The 16,999-nt window shown below is 44.1% G+C and overlaps 1 protein-coding gene across 6 annotated transcripts in view; it reads right to left on the bottom strand.

Annotated features, from left to right (window-relative positions):
• chd4a (chromodomain helicase DNA binding protein 4a) overlaps positions 1–16,999 on the bottom strand; it is a 36,626-nt gene that overhangs the window by 9,682 nt on the left and 9,945 nt on the right. For 4 of the 6 annotated variants that reach the window (XM_080442372.1, XM_080442371.1, XM_080442370.1 and 1 more), the window contains exons 7-26: positions 16,684–16,814; positions 16,418–16,556; positions 14,967–15,139; positions 13,552–13,785; positions 11,918–12,336; positions 11,278–11,409; positions 10,718–10,817; positions 9,712–9,903; positions 8,279–8,479; positions 7,978–8,115; positions 7,655–7,776; positions 6,982–7,155; positions 6,403–6,544; positions 5,706–5,837; positions 5,210–5,327; positions 4,566–4,690; positions 4,222–4,314; positions 3,612–3,756; positions 2,930–3,114; positions 1,809–2,001 (exon numbers count right to left, since the gene is read on the bottom strand). In XM_080442372.1, the coding sequence (XP_080298498.1) occupies positions 1,809–2,001; positions 2,930–3,114; positions 3,612–3,756; positions 4,222–4,314; positions 4,566–4,690; positions 5,210–5,327; positions 5,706–5,837; positions 6,403–6,544; positions 6,982–7,155; positions 7,655–7,776; positions 7,978–8,115; positions 8,279–8,479; positions 9,712–9,903; positions 10,718–10,817; positions 11,278–11,409; positions 11,918–12,336; positions 13,552–13,785; positions 14,967–15,139; positions 16,418–16,556; positions 16,684–16,814 (3,288 nt within the window). The remainder of the gene's footprint in view (positions 1–1,808; positions 2,002–2,929; positions 3,115–3,611; positions 3,757–4,221; positions 4,315–4,565; positions 4,691–5,209; positions 5,328–5,705; positions 5,838–6,402; positions 6,545–6,981; positions 7,156–7,654; positions 7,777–7,977; positions 8,116–8,278; positions 8,480–9,711; positions 9,904–10,717; positions 10,818–11,277; positions 11,410–11,917; positions 12,337–13,551; positions 13,786–14,966; positions 15,140–16,417; positions 16,557–16,683; positions 16,815–16,999) is intronic. The other 2 variants (XM_080442373.1, XM_080442375.1) reach the window with 1 other exon arrangement.

Here is a 16,999-nt window from a genome sequence, read left to right as displayed (position 1 = left end):
TTAAGACCAAGCAATATACTTGTGTAAACACACACACACACACACACACACACACACACACACACACAGTGTATGACTCGCATGTGACTACAGTGTCACATATGGTTTTTGTGGTGTACGGAGACCAATTCAAGAAGTCACGCACGCACATACACACACACACACACCACGAGGCAGGAAGCTAAGCCTCAGATAAACACAGGGATATACACTGTAAACACTCATCTGTCTGTCTCGTTATGTAGCTCACACTGACGTGCATGCGCACGCACGCTCACACACACACAAGGGTGTTATTACATGACACACGGTGTGTGGGCGGCTGCCGGCATTTTAGGGCCCTCCGCTGAACAGGCCAACATCATGGTTGCCACGCTATGTATTGTGGGTAGTGTAGTACATAAGAGCGATTAGAAGTACCACTACAACTAGCATTGAGTGAAGACGACATAACGTGCACCAGCAGCGTGGCACCGTTTTCATGTCGTTGTTTGAGACTTTTTTTTCCAGACAGTACAGTGACGTAAGGCAGAAAAGGTCAAATTCCAACCCAACAACAGCAGCAGCAGCAGCAGCATGTATGTATGCATGTTCTGGTGGAGTATTTCCACATAGACCCCCCCCTCATTCTAAGGTTGTTCTGGGTCAGCTAAAGGTCAATTTCAACGTTAGTAAGTTTAGCTTGCAATTCCACGCATTCTAGGAGCAACTTACTTACTAGGAGCTACTAGTTGCCCCCCTACAGACAGGGGGCAACTACCACACAGTAAAATCTAGAGTTAATTTACTTTGCTTCCATTTGTACACTCTTTGGAGTTAATTTAACAATTTTTCAGTGTACACACACAAACATGTCGTTGACAGTGACCTGTCTCTCTAATCTCTAATATTTCAACGTAGTATGTTTTTTCGTGAATTAATTTAATTTATGAGTTTGTAGATATTTTTTTTTGTACTTTTTTGAAGGTGAACATGAAAGTGGTTAAGTCTGTCTGTGGGTTTTGATAAATACAGCTGAACCAAACATAGGGTTTCCCACACTTTAAAAACTTTTCCAAAGCATTTTACCCCATTTCCAGGCCTGTTACCGGTATATAGCAATCATACGGTTCAATACTGAGGCTCTTATACCAGTGTGCTATCAATGCACGAAGACAGACTTGAACGAAAGTGTCACGTGACAAAAAGAACAGATCTACAAGCTAAAAAACGTATCACAACGTGCAACGTGTTGTTAGCTTGTAGATCTGTATACATTAGGGCCGCACTCAGGCAGCTTGTGTAGAAGCAGCACTACATTCTACCATGTTACATATTTGACGTAATGTTAAACAAAAAACAGTGTACAGTATATCCAAACATCTCCCAAAACATTTGATTAATTCCAAACCGTTTTCCCAGGCCTGGATTTTTTTTTCTTTCTAATTTCAAACATATTTCCAGGATTTTTTTCATCACTGTGGGAACCATGTTAACCCATTAAGACCGGGAACTGTGTAATCTGTGTAATTTTTTAGATTTCTTTGGCTATTAAAAAATAGCAGATCTACAAGCTCATAGCTTGTAGATCTAGATTTAAATCTAGATTTTTTTTAAAGCGAACATTTGTAAAATATTTAGTTCCAGGGACCCCCAGAAGCCAAGATTTGAGTTACAAATGTTCGCTTTAAAAATGTGCACAAATTTTAACTATAACACACAGGTTTTCCTTCTTTCTTTCTTCCACATTTCCTGAAAAAAGGTTAACACTTTTCGGGACATATACAAAAGGTTTTTCCACCCGTCACATTGTTGGGCAGACTACCTACAACGTTTTTTCGTACCCCTGTCCTCCTGGGAGCCGTCGTTGTAGTTGACCTGCTTGCGGATGCGCTTGCCCTTGCCCAGGTTCCGGGCCAGGTCCTCCTGCTGCTGCTCGTAGTGATGCCGCAGCAGCTTCTCCCAGTAGTCTGGGTCCACGCTCTCCTCCTGCTTGATGATCTCCCTCTGCACCTCCTCCTCCTGGGAATAAAGGAGTTATTCATGGATTAAAAGCTAAATAAAAATTCACGACAGAACATGTTTGTATGACTTGAGTCTTAACCCATTAACTGCTAGAGGTATTTTCATATTTTTTTAGCCAGTGCCAGAGTTTTTCATTGGAAAAAAAAAAGTACCGGTACTCAGGAGCCGAAATACAGACTTTTTAAGTTTTAAGTTAACAAGGAAGTGGATAGGAGTCTAGATCTTCAACTAATCATATCTCCTTGGTCTTTGGGTGAAATTGGAAAAAAAAAAAACTTTTTTTTTTCTTCACTTCACGTAGATCTACGCGATTGGCACGTGGCGGCTTTAAATCGGTTCGCGTAGATCTACGTGATTGGCAGTCAATGTGTTAATGTGTGATTTGTGAAACATTATGAAAGCACACTAGCGCTGAAAAGTAAGATGTTTTAGTGATATTGTTCTAGCTGTTCTACATACAGCCAACCAGGTGAAGACATCACCGGTAGAAGCTTTAACCTTTGCTTTTATATGAAATATCCAAGACTATTAAAAGGGATAGTTCAACTCCAAAAATACTTTTTTTTCTATCGATTACACGAGACAGGAGACTCAAAGTGTCAACTTTGAGTCTCCTACCGGAAACATTAGCATCTTTCCACCAGTCATCACATTATTGGCTTAGGAATGCAACAAAAACAAAAAAATCTCATGAATGAGGCTTCATGGGGTGTGTAAGTGATAGAAAATACGATTTTTTTGGGCTAACCATCCCTTTAAGATTTTATGAAAGATGTTCCTGAACATATTGCTAGTTTGACCACTTCAAATGCTCTAATCGACTATTTTTTTGCGGCGCAACATGCTCCATAGAAGACATTGCTGGCTTCTATGAAATCCAAATGACTGAGAACTTTAATCCACTTTAATCCCCCAGGGTACTCACCGCCTCCTCCTCGGCCTGGACGACGTACTGGGCCACTTTGAAGGAGCTGAGGTACTCGTTCATGCTCTGGATCTCCGTGTCCTCCGTGTTGTCCTGGTTCCTGTCCAGGAGACGGTCGATGGCCTTGTCGTCGTAGTGGATGACTTGGCCGTCGTCCTCCTTGGGCTCCGTTAAGGTTCCCCCTGCTGAACGACACAACAACGCACCCCAAAATCATGTTAATTCAGGAGCTCCGTTACAGTCAAAGTGTTCATTTTGTCGACTAAAACTATGACGGAAAATGTTCTACGACTACCTTTTTTCACTGACGAAAACTAAATAAAAACTAAGCTATGATGACTAAAACTAAATATATAGATTTTTTCGACAATTAAAAACTAGACAAAAATGTTAGGGAGGGACTAAAAGGCGAGTCATTTTATTAATTTACAAGATGTACAAAGCTTGTAGCTTGTATATCCGCTATTTTTGAGAACCACTAGAGGGTAGCACGGGGCTGCCCGGAACCGAGGACCTGAGCCCCGAAGAGAAATTTGAATTTTCCTCGGCCAGTTTTCCTCTGTCCCGCTTCGGGGCCGGGTACAGTTACCCAAGGGGTCCATTTCGGACGGGGTCGAGGAATTTAGAATTTTTCCCTAGGGTCCGTTCCAAGAATTATCCACCACTCTACATCACTCCTCACCCATTAGGCTCAGTTCGTCTTTAAAGAGCTCTTCCGTTCCGAACTTGAGGATGTCGTCCAGCTCCTGTTTGGACATAGAACCCGTCTTGGAGCCCAGACCGGGTCGGACCACCAGGTGAGTCAACATCATCTTCTTCTTGGCAACCTGCAGCGAGGAGAGGTATTACAGTCATGTTGAGCCTAAAGCATCATTTATATAGTCCGTCGTTTATGACGTGTCGCTCACCGACAATCTACGAGGTCACGTAGGTCACTGTGACACATCGTGAGTTTGTAGATCGGCTCTAGCCAGCGACATACACCGTCGTAAGACAATCAAGACTTTAAGTTATTGAACTTCTCATACTGAAATGGGACCCGTGTTGTGATCCAACAGCATTTCCAACCCAAAAAACAAAGCTGATTAAGATAAAGCTACTCTAAACACAAATGTGTGGAGAAATTTGGAATTGTGAGAAGGGGGGGGGGGGCGGATTGGAACACACGAAAGAATGCATTGCTGCTCTTGTAATTTTTTATTTTTGAATTTAGATAAACCAACAATGACAAATGTTTGCTTGAGACTATGGTTTGAAAATGCTAAGGAGATCTGATGAAGACGAGTGTTTACCTGAGTGATCCTCTCCTCCACAGAGGCCTTGGTGACGAAGCGATAGATCATCACCTTCTTGTTCTGACCGATACGATGGGCTCTGCTGAACGCCTGTAAAAACACACCCATGAGGAAGCAAGACAAGAGTCAGCGCAATGAGACGGCATGAACACACGTTTTAATTTTACACCGAATTAGCGCACAAATGGAACCATCCATTATGATTCTGCTTTTTGGACATATTGGAGTAAGAATGTTATCACTGCTACACACCAAGGTGTAATACATGGTAGAACTAAAGACTATGCAAGTATAATCTTCTGTGTGTGCGAGTCAATGCCTGAGTGTGATGTCTGTCGTACCTGGATGTCGTTGTGAGGGTTCCAGTCGGAGTCGTAGATGACGACTGTGTCGGCGGTGGCCAGGTTGATACCCAGACCTCCTGCCCTGGTCGACAGCAGGAAAGCAAACTGGGGGGCTCCAGGAGCTGGATGGATGCAAAGAAAGAATGGAGGAAATTAAGTTATTTACAGGCTACAGCTACACCCAGATTCAATGCTTTTAATCTACAACGAAAGCCTCATTAAGTCAAAATAAATGGAGGCAGTGAGAGAGAGAGAGTGGGGGGAGAGTTAATGAGACCGCTGGGGGGGCGTGAATGACAGTGTGAAAGGAGAGTTAAGAGTGTGTGTGTATGTGTACACTTGTTATTACTAATATACTTGTGAGGACCATAATTATGCACCAAGTAAAAGCACAGTTAGAATTTGAGAAATGTAGGGGTTGGGGTAGAGTTATACGTGACTTATACCAAATTGCATGACAGACTAGTGTGGCACACCGAAAATAGCCGATCTACAAGCTCACTGTGAGCTTGTTGAAAATTGAATTTATTTTTATATAGCATTCATAAAATCGGCAACCTAAAATGTTGATGTCCTCACAAGTATAGTAATGCAAGCACGTGTGTGTGTGTGTGTGTGTGTGTGTGTGTGTGTGGACTCACCGTTGAAGCGGTCGATAGCCTCTTGTCTCATTCCTCCAGTGATTCCTCCGTCGATTCTCTCGTACTTGTAGCCCTCGTTCTCCAGGAAGTCCTCCAGCAGGTCCAACATCTTTGTCATCTATAAAATTATAATAATTGACGTTTAGTAATCAGACAAATTGCAGTGGTACAATTCCCTAAATAGAACAGAGTCCACACACATTGCAGGATTTTGTTTTATTTAGATTACCACCCAGTAATCTAAATAAAAGAGCTTGATCCATTGTGCGGATTATGTTCCATTCGAATGTTTCAACACCTAGAAATATTTTTGTTTGATTAATTGCAAATGCTTTTTGCCAAACAAAATTACATGTACGTAGGATGTTAGGCATATATAAGCTTTTAGCTTCAGCCCATTCCTTTTCGATCACCTTAAACTATGTTACAGTTTGATTATGTTGCTGTATGTGTGACAAGAGACGAAGAAATGTTATCCAGGTGCTGGCGTGTTTACCTGGGAGAAGACCAGGACCCTGTGCCCTCCTGCCTTCAGCTTCAACATCATCTTCTGCAGCAGTGCCAGTTTCCCAGCAGCCTTGGTGAGGGCGCTGCCCTCGTACATCCCATTGGGCAGCTTGGGAGCTTCCTGTTTGGGAATGATCAAAAACGTTAGGGTCAAGAAACATCTGGAACCAACATTAACTGTGTACATGAGCTTGGCCTCAGAAAGTCCATGGGGGGGAAAGAAATGGCTAGTGTGTGTGTGTGTGTGTGTGTGTGTGTGTGTGTGTGTGTGTGTGTGTGTTCACAGCTAATCTCACAAACCGCTAGACCAATCAGCACCACATTTCTTGTGCACACTGCCAGTAGGTGACGGAAGTACCTTTCACAAATGTTTTTTACTTTTTTGAAATATTTAATTTTATAAATGGAAGTCAAAAGGGACACACATCGGGCTGAAACCGCGCCATTTTTTTGTGTGCTACAAGTTAACAACCCACAGTAACAGCTTGGTGGTAATGGTTTGTGTTTAAGACGCTCACATGGATTACAGCACAATACAATTATAACTGAAATTGAGAGCTTGTAGATTAGCCATTTTCGCTGCGCAACATGCTTCCATAGAAGACATGCTGACTTCTATGGAATCCAAATGACGTGTCGACAGAGAACTTTAATCCACACGTTCAGTGAGAGCGTGTGGGTCGTACCATGGCTGCCACGGGGAAGAGGTAGGGGTGGTTGCAGCACTTCTTGAGGTCCATGACGACGTTTAGTAGTGACACCTGGTTGCCTCCTCCTCTGGTGTTCAGAGCCTCAAAGTTCCTGGTCAGGATGAACTTGTAGTACTTTCTGGAATGGAAAGGACGCAGCGGGGGGGGGGGGGGGGGGGCGACCAGAGGTCAGAAATCATGTTCACTGAGTACGGGGGTGTCTGGGTGGCATCTAGTACCATTTAAATCACTTTCAGTAGCCTTGTTAATATCCCGGTCACGTGAATTCTCTGCAGACCGGTCTGGGGCCAAGGCTCTGGGGTGAGCGTTTTGCAGAAACCAAAAAAAGTTTAAGAGCCAATCGGCGTCTTTCAATCACAGGGCCCCGAACGCAGCCAGACGCTGATTGGCTCCTTCCACTTTTTGGTTCCTGCAAAAAAAAAGCCCACCCAGCGCTAGTTGGGGCCAGACCGGTCTGCAGGAGACACACGATAATGTGAATTCAACGTGACCGGGGGATGGTTTACCAGGCCATCGTAGAAGAGGTTTTAGCGTAGAAATAATAAATCCACTTACTTCTGCATGGGGCTGAGCTCCACTCGGACGATGAGCTCCGTCTTGGAGGGCATGTGTTTGAAGACGTCGGCCTTCAGTCTCCTCAGCATGTGGGGTCCCAGCATGTCGTGGAGCTTCTTGATCTGGTCCTCCTTGGCGATGTCGGCGAACTCCTCTAGGAAGCCCTCCAGGTTACTAAATATGAATGAAAGAGACAAGAAGAACGTTGCACCGTTAACCCATTAAAACCGCGAAATCATCCGTGTCATTCTAGATTTTATACGTTGGCTATTCAAAAATAGCAGATATACAAGCTTGCAGCGCAATTTGGGGGGTCCTTGTGTGTTTGAAAACTACTGATTTAGAAGGCATTTGTAGAATTGGCCTCAGGTCTTAATGGGTTAACACAGGAACATTTTGCAATGATGGTAACCATAGAAACTAGATACAGGCATGGTCAGTCATCAAATGCTGTACTTGTATGGCGAGTAGTCTTGGGTGACATCCAAAACGTAGTACTGCTTTGCTGTCTCGCAAAAGGTTTCCGATACGCAGTACGAATTAGCATGCTGGCGATATCACAGAAATATTGCAATAACTGAGTATTCGAAACTCTGCCTTAGACTAATACTGAGCTCACACACCAAACCTATATTCTCCCTCTCACACACACACACACACACACAAACGGTACCTGAATCTCTCTGGCGTGAGGAAGTTGAGGAGATGGAACAGTTCCTCCAGGTTGTTTTGCAGTGGAGTTCCAGTCAGCAGCAGCTTGTGTTGCAGCGGGTAGTTGTTCAATATACGGAAGAACTACAAACAGTGGAGAGGAGAAAATGACACATTATAAAAAATGTCATAGGACGAAGTGTATAGGCATTAAGTGGTTAATATACAGCAACATGGCAGTCAATGTGAATTCGGGTTTTGGCCCGTTATGACTTTCTCGGCCTAAGGCTGGTTGTTCTTCAATCCCTGTATATGTATCTCATATTTATGTGTGTGTCTCTCTACCTTGGACTGGTTGTTCTTCAGTCTGTGAGCTTCGTCCACCACCAGACAGGCCCAGTCTATGGAGCCCAGGATGGCCGTGTCTATTGTGATCAGCTCATAGGAGGTCAACAACACGTGGAACTTCACAGCCGAGTCTTTCTGTTAGGACACACAAACACAAGGAGGTTCAAACATCAATCAGGTGAAACATTTTCCAACTGCCATTGCCGTTTCTAAACCAACTTCTCCTGTAGAGTTAAGAGGGTTCTTGAAATTAAAAAAAGGTTGGAGAAGAACTACTGATCTAGTCTTTTCTCCTCACCTTCATCCTGGAGGCCTTCTTCCCCCCGCGGATGGCGTTGTCCTCGAAGGAGAACTCGTTCTCCCGGATGACGGCCCTGCTGTCCTTGTCCCCCACGTACGTCACCACGTACATGTCCGGCGCCCACATCTCAAACTCCCTCTCCCAGTTGATGATGGTGGAGAGCGGGGCGCTCACCAGGAACGGCCCCTTGGAGTGGCCCTGGGTGACAAGAGAGAGAGAGAGATGTATTAATATGATTTGAGGTATTCGTTGCATGATATTGTCTCTTGTCGGATGGAAACCTCACATGTCCAAAAGTGTTACGTTTCAGGATTCTAATAAAAAAACAGCCAAAGTAGCAGATCGACAAGCTCAAGCTTGCGGATCTGCTGCTTTTGATGCTTTTGTTTGACGCTGAAGGGATGATCAAGTAGGGCATTAAAAAAGACAAAAAGTTAAAATATGGAGATATGAGGTTTCTGCCCAACAGCAACGATATATTTTTCATATCACATCAAGTACTGATAGCGAGAAGCAGCATGCAGGTGGTGCCACGTAAAAACAACACTTTTGTGTCCAAATATATTTTCTTTTATTATCTATTTTACCATATTTACTTTCCTCATTTTGTCTTCATAACACACACACTAGATTTATAAAACAGAAATTAACCCTATTTTTCCAGTATATTTCTGCATAAAACTGTTTTCAGACTACATAAATGATGGGGGAAATGCAGGAAACAAATGACTCATGTCTTAGTTAGAGAAAAAAAATAAAGTTTCGAAAGCTGATAAATGGCCTCCAGACCAATCTCAGCAGGAGGGGGTCTCTGTGATAGGAAGCCTGTACTTCCTAGTTAAATGAGGCCTCCCGCCACTAGGTGGCAGTAGCTGCTCACGTGACCAGCATCACAGTGTGTTTACAGTCTCAGATTCAGCTTTTAATGTCGTCACATTTCAGCTGACACATACAAAATGGCTGGTTGGCCCGCGGCCAAGAGGATTACAGCCGCCTATAGGAAGACAGACCCATAGATTCATAGACAGAGCAGATTTATATGTGTGGGCCACACTGGTACTGAAAACCATTTTAAAAATGGTTAATTGAAAAGTATTAATTTAAAACAAAAGAGGGTTAAAATGATTGAAAAGTCATAATATCAAGTAAACACTTGAAACTTCCAAAAGGTTGACCGGGGTCCCCCAGGGGTCTATACTTGGCGCACTCCATTTTTCCCCTCTAGACCAAATCTCTTTGCGGAAAATGATTCCACGATTGCAAAAAGAAATGGATCTACAAGCTCGTAGATGAGACGTATGAGCTTGTATATCTGCTATTTTTTGAATAGCCAAAGGCGTCTAAAATGTCACAGATGTGTTCCCGGATTGCATGGGTTAAGAATAAGGGTACGGCATGCGGAGGCCAAGGTGGGTAGGGCTCTTCTTTACCTCTTTATACAACGAGTAGAGGAAGACGGCGGTCTGGACGGTCTTTCCCAGGCCCATCTCGTCGGCGAGGATGGTGTCCGTGCCCTGAGCCCAGGAGAACCTCAGCCAGTTGAGACCCTCCAGCTGGTACGGATGGAGGGTGCCCCCCGTGGATTCCAGGTACTCTGGCTGACGGTCATACTTTACGGTGGGCTGGAGAGGTGGGATGAGGAGGGAACGAGGGAGAGGTGGGATGGATGAAGGGTAGGCAGAGAGACGGAGGATGGAGAGAGGAGGAAAGTCAAGACCAATCTTTAACCCTTTAAGACCTGAGGCGATTCTTAAAAACATTTTCTAAATCCTAACAGTTATTTGAAAATAATCTGAAAAATATTTTTTACAGATTTTTCAAAAATAGCAGATCTACAAGCTCATAGCGCGGCACTCGGTGCCGCGCTATGAGCTTGTATATCTGCTATTTTTGAATAGCCAAAGAAATCTAAAATGACACCGATGCGTTCCAGGTCTTAAAGGGTTAAAAAAGAAAAAAGTGAAACTAAACAAGCCAATTCCCCCCCGTAATGTATTTAAAGTTCAACAGATGCACACTTGTATGATCCGAGTGTCTCCGTTAGTATAAAACAGTGGTTCTCAAACCTTTTTCAATTTTAAAAGGACCCCCCATAACTCTTTGAGTGTACAAATGGGTCCGTTTGGTTCCACTTTGTAAACTCTGAAGAGTTACAGACCTGTAAGGGCCAATTTAGAACCCCCCATCAAGGAACCCCAAGGGTCCCTGGACCCCCACTGGTGAGAACCACTGGTATAAAACCACACCCCTCGAAACTTTTAATTCATTTGTATTTTTCCCCAAAAATAGCATCTGATCTGCATCTATTTTCCCCATTTGTCATACATCAATGTACAGTATGTGGGGCTTAGGTGGATTGTCATAGGAAAACTAACGAGATGTTTAAAGGTTTGAATTTGAAGCAGTCCGATAAGAAAGGTGTTGCGTTCTACTCACATCGACACTGGGGTTGTCTGGCGGACGTTCCAACCTCTTCTTTACCCCTTTAACTTTGATCTTCTTGCCTGGTTTGCCTTCATCTCCCATCATCAGCTCTCTACAGAAACACATTATACAAAGTTGCATACGTTAACATTAGCGATGCAGTGCACTGAATGACGCCAGTACACATGGGATTAAAGCTAAATTAAATATCACGACTTGGTAGCCATATAGCCAACCAGTTGAAGACATTGCAGATTGATGCTTTAAACTTTGCTTTTATGACATGTCATTGGGATTTTCTGGAAGGTTGAACATATATTCTAGTGTCTGCTAGTTTGACCACTTTAAATACTATTTAATCTTAGAATAATGAATAACTGGGAAAAAAAGCAAGAAAATAACAAGCTTACAACACTTCGCAAGCTTGTAGTTATATTATATATGTAGCCTATTTTTGGTGCATGACACACGAAGACATGCTGACTTCTATGGAATCCAAATGACTGAAATCAGTCGTGCTGACTCAGAACTTTAATCCATGCATTACAGTGGTTTTTAGGAGGTTTATATACCTGTGGTTCCAGTACTGCACTTTGAAGATGTCAAAGTCTGGGAACTCCATGTCTTCCGCCTCCCAGGTGGCCTGGTCGTAGCCCAGATCTCTCCACTTGATCAAGTAGTGGACGTTATTCTTCCTGTCCACGCTGGACCGGGTCAGAGAACATCAAAAGAAGTCAGCGTCAACAATAACAATCGCACATAATTTACCTGTTCCTCACAAGACTTTTGTTTTATGGTTAACCCATTAAGACCTGGAACGCATCTGTGTCACTTTAGATGTCTTTGGCTATTCAAAAATAGCAGATATACAAGCTCATAGCGCGGCACCGAGTGCCGCGCTATGAGCTTGTAGATCTGCTATTTTTGAAAAATCTTGAAAAAATATTTTTTTAATTTTTTTTCAAAAAACTGTTAGGATTTAGAAAACATTTTTAAGAATCGCCTCAGGTCTTAATGGGTTAAAAACGTTAGGGGGGAGTTAGGTTACAATGATTCAGGTTGTCGCTAGAGTTAGGCATTTACTATTTAGAGGTTAGAGTTAGGGCTTGGGGTCACGTCAGATTTAGTTGCGCTCCAGTGTGCGCAACTCTCCTAAAATGTTGTGTCCCCGTGAGCATAGCAATACAAACATGCGTATAATGTGTGCATTACCTGTGGTTAAGGATGCGGTGGACCATCATCCACTCCATCTTGATGCCAAAGCGGTAGAACTTCTCCTCCATCTGAGCGTACATCGGGTCCTTCTTCTTCCTCTTGGAGGAAGACGAGAGCTCTAGGCCCTCCTGGCCGGGGTCGATGGCGAGAGGCTCGTCCATGTCGTTCTTCCTCTGGTAGTTCCTGAACAGCACCTGGCAGTGGAGCTCCAGCTGAAGCTCGCTGGTCCAGGAGCAGTGCCAGTAGGACATGTTGGACCACTTGATGAAGAACTCCCTGTCGGGCCGGCCGGCCAGCGGCGTGGGGTCGGGCTGGTCGGCGGGGAGGTCCGGGGGTCGGGGCACCTGCGTCGGGGGAGGAGCCTCGCCCCAGCGCCACGTCAGGATCTTCTGCACCTTCCCCTTTATGTTGGGACACTAGGAGGACCAAGAGAGGAAAAATGTGTATTACGTTTCACGAAAACCAGACCTGAGGCCAATTCTAGAAATGCCTTCTAAAAATCGGTAGTTCTCACACTTTTCAAGATTATTTTTTTCCAAGAACAAAAAAGGTTCAAAAGTAGCAGATGTACAAGCTTGCAGCGAAACTGCTACATGTGACTTAACCACATGAACCCTAGTGTGCCTATTCTGGGCATATAACATGCAAACGTTTGGCAAATATAGGGGAACATTCGGCAGAAATAGGCAAACATCTGGTGAAAACAGCAGATCTATAAGATCACAACGCGATGTGCTGTGAGCTTATAGATGCTATTTGACGTACAACAAAGTGTATATCGCACTTAAGAGGTTAATTTCTACTCTCCAGACGAGTAAACCTGGTAAAAAAAATGTGGAGGGTAAACATGGGAATTTGAAACGGTGCAGCTGCGTTTGAACATTCACTCTCGGTTTGTAATGCATTCCCGCACTCGTCACGAGCACGCAGGTGCAACAGCTGCCGTCTGATTTGCCAAATTGCTCTCAACCGATCCAAGGTTTTGATTTGCCATTTCAGGCATGCTGGCAATAAACCCTCCATAAATTGATACCACACTTAAGACTGCGTTTCCAAGAACCCTCAGTACCCATCTCTCGCCCCCAAGTGGTCAAATCTCCTTCCGTCGCTACTCAAGCAGAGCCCAGTGCAGGAAGCCCATCATTTTCTACACTGCCTCCCCACACCAGACTATTCGCCCACGCTTGGCTCTTCTCGGCTACGAAAGGGTAACTCAGGACCTTCCATGGCCTGAAACGTTCCAGAACCAGTGAAGTTCTGAGATGCAATGCGTTGTGAGCTTTTCAGGGGAAATTAAAGGATGTTCTGAAGTTCTGGGTTCCTAGAACTCAGGGTTAGTACCAGCTCCTCGGCAGGGCCCAAATTAGGTTCTAAGAACCTTGATGATTTCTTGTATGTTATTGTACGTCTTGATTATTTGAATACATAGGACCACAATGGAAACAAGCCCTCAGGGCTTTTTGTGTTATCCTTTCAGCATAATTTTATAGTCGTACCAATGCACTACTATTTGCAAACTGTTAAAGTATTCAATCAAACAGAGCCGTAGCGCATGGAAACAAAACCAGAACCTGTGAAATACAGGTTCACATAGTTCTCGTAGCTGAAAAAGAAAAGCCATCTGTGTTTACCGTGCAGCGCGGGCAGATCCACTCTCCGTTGGGAATCTCGGGCAGCGGGGGGTTGAGGCAGTGGATGTGGTAGGAGGAGGGGCAGGTGTCGCAGCACAGCAGCTCGCCGCCGTCCTTGCACACCCGGCAGAACTCCATGTGGTGGTCGTCCTCCTCGGGCTCAGGCTCGGGCTCGACGTCCTCCTCGGCTTCTGAGACCTCCTCGCGCGCCTCCCACTGGATGCCCTCTTTCTCCTGCGGCGGGGAAAGGAAAACGTGTTGTTAACTTCCTGTTGATTTTGCTATTTTTATTAACACATTGGGTGCCAAAACCATATATACGGTTTTGCGCATACTAACGTTGAGTGCCAAAACCGTATATATACGGTTTTTGAAAATTTAATTTTTTTTTTTTTTTTTCTTCACAGCAACAGGAAATATCACTCCTACAAGATTTAGACTCCAATCCACCTCCTGGTTAACTTATGACTTCAAAAACCTGTATCTCGGCTCCTGTGCACTTTTTTTTTTTACAATGTTAATTTAACTATTTTCAACTGGCTGCAACTATGGAATGGATTTAAAATTTTTTTTAAAATTTTTTCCCCCCGATTGTACGAGACCTGTATGTGTGTAATGAGGGGATCACCGTGAGGACGGTGATCACTGAAAATATTTTGTGACTACTTGAAAAAGGTTCAAAATGTTTAAAAAGTCCTGGCACTCAAAGTATAATATTTTAATAAACCTCTGGCACCCAATGTGTTAAGAAGAAATCCCGGACTGGATCCGGAGCTTTAAATAGTAAAATCAGCAGGAAGTTGACATTTTTATAAAAAAAATAAACAGCACTGGGTTTGGTGATGTTCTATATTGTCTGAATCAGTTTTGTTTGTGTTCGTTTACGTGCTAAAAAAGTGACTTTGAGAGCCGTTTTACCGTACAGTAAGTCAATGGGGGAGTATTTTTTGAATTATCAATTTATTAATCAATTAAGCAATTATTTTTGATTTCTTGTCCACCTTTGGAGTTACATCATGGCTAGGTAACAACACAACTCAAACCTCTACCAAAGTTGTCTTGCCCTTTAAGCAGAGGGTTTTTTATCCAGGTCAGACATATGCCCTCAAATCTTAAAATGTTTGTCTGGTATCAGAGGACGGGGATACAAATTTATTTTGAGGTGAAATCGTTTTAATATCTCGTCATGAAACTAGACTTTCAGGGTCAACATTTCATTATTATTTCCATGCATTCAGTCCTTAAAAGATCCTTCAGCTTGACTATACATTCTGTGCTGAATTAGACAGGACTGACACACACACACACACAGGTCATTGTGGGGGGGATTGAACCAGCAACCTACTTGGTTGTGTGGTGCAGCTATGTGAAATACAACATCTGTGTGAGTTCCGTGCACAAAGTGTGTCCCTTACGCAGTGCGGGCAGCTCCAGGTGCCCTCGGGGGCCTTCTCCATGTCGGGGTCCAGGCAGACCATGTGGTACGCACGGGGACAGGTGTCACACAGGATGATCTCGCCGCCCTGCTGGCACACCTCACAGTAATCCTGATGGTCCGTCTCGTAGCCGTCACCTTCCTCTGTTTCCACTGTTGACCAAGAGATTAAGAGATTATAGACATTTCCAATGCAAGTGATTTTAAAGTCTCAAATGGAACAAAATGGACCCGTTAGGATCCAATTGGTCCCATTTGTACACTCTAGTTACAGACCCATAAGAGTCCATTTGGTTCCTAACTATCCATCATTTAGCTGGGGACCCCCTGGAACTCCCTCAAGGACCCCTGGGGGTCCTCGGAACCCAATTTGAGAACCAATGCATTACAAGATACTGTCAAAACAACAAATATAAATTCGAGATCAATTCTTAACCACCTAGAACCCTTACAGTTCAGTTGACAGGGTCCCTAAGATCTCTATACTTGGCCCCATCCTTTTTTTCTCCCCATCTACAGATTCTACACCAAACCTCTTTGCGAGATAACTTATCTACAAGCTCACAACGCAGTCACTTTAAAGTCTCATCTGGCAGATACACACACAACCCTGGCTCTCAATCTAGCCTCTTGCAATCTTCCTCTGTACCCAACAGGCTCAGGCTCTAATGGAAATAACCCATGTATGTTGTTGGACATGGCCTAACGAATGCATTCATTAATGCAAGTATGCGTCACTAGCTGATATGAACTGTCCAAACCAAGATGCCTTGTCTAAATATAAAGCCTTAAACACTGAGTCACGCCCAGTGACTAACAGTCGATGCGTGACTACGCGTGCGCGCGCGCGCACACACACACTCACACTCACACACACACACACACACACACACACACACACACACACCACGTCCATCCTTGTGTGCAATACACACTGCCTTACATTCTTTCCTTAAGCACATTTGTTAACAGAACATGTCCAGGCCTAGGTCCTTATGCTAATTAACATCATGTAGCTCGGTATGTCACCAACACTGGCAGGTTTATGGGTTTCAACCCCTTGTGCTCAATGGGTAAACATGGGTTCCAACATAGGCTTATATTACCATACGTGCGAGAATCTTCCAATGATTAAACTGAATTCCACAACCATCTCCACTCCATTCGCCTGATCTTAACCTTAATCCTGACCCTAGGCCAAGGTTTAGATAGTGCCTTGAAAGGTAAGGACCAGCACAATTACCTCACTTCCTATACTTTCCTCCCAATACCCTCCCAATAAAGCAGTGGCTCTCAAAGTGAGGTTCAGCGACCCTCAAGGTTCCTTGAGGGGGTTCCCATTTGTACACTCTCCCGAGTTATGGGGGTTCTTGAAATCAAAAAAGGTTTGAGAGCCACTGTAATAATGTACAAAATCACACACAGACGTACATTTCTTTTTCTTGGGTTTCGACTTTGAGGGCTTCTTCTTGGACCGGCTGCTGCGGCTGTTGGAGCCGTCTGAGACGGACACGCTGTTCATACTGGCGTCATCAAAATCACTGTCCACGTCTGGCTCGTCCTCTTCGCTCTGAAACACACAGAAAAAGGATCATATTTATTAGACTAGAGGGATTAGAAACAGGAACCATAGCAGTCATCTGGGTGTCCTGGTGCCCAGAGTTATATTGAGAGTGCAAGAAGAGAAGCTTTCTCACCGAGGAGCGTTTTCTCTTTGCGTTGAATCCTCCCAGTTTGATTTTGAGAGGAGCCACTTTCTTTGTTTTGGCGGCGTTCTTTTTCTCCTGAGGTTTTGCCGCCGGCTTCGACTTCTTGCGGGCGTTTGGACCTGCAGGTAGAAGAACGCAGAGAGGGTGTCACAAAGACACTCTTGAGACCAGAACGGGACCGTCCCCATGACTATAATAAATGGCTCTTTTCGACTATGAAGGATAAACCCAGTTTTACGCAGTAGCGTAACGGAAACAAATCCAGAACCTGTGAAATACGTTTCACAGCGCGGCTCACTTAGTT

This window comes from Gymnoscopelus braueri (genome assembly GCF_963280865.1).
Source record: "Gymnoscopelus braueri genome assembly, chromosome: 11".
Classification (NCBI taxonomy): Eukaryota; Metazoa; Chordata; class Actinopteri; order Myctophiformes; family Myctophidae; genus Gymnoscopelus; species Gymnoscopelus braueri.
This window is presented reverse-complemented; position numbering and strand designations above follow the sequence as displayed.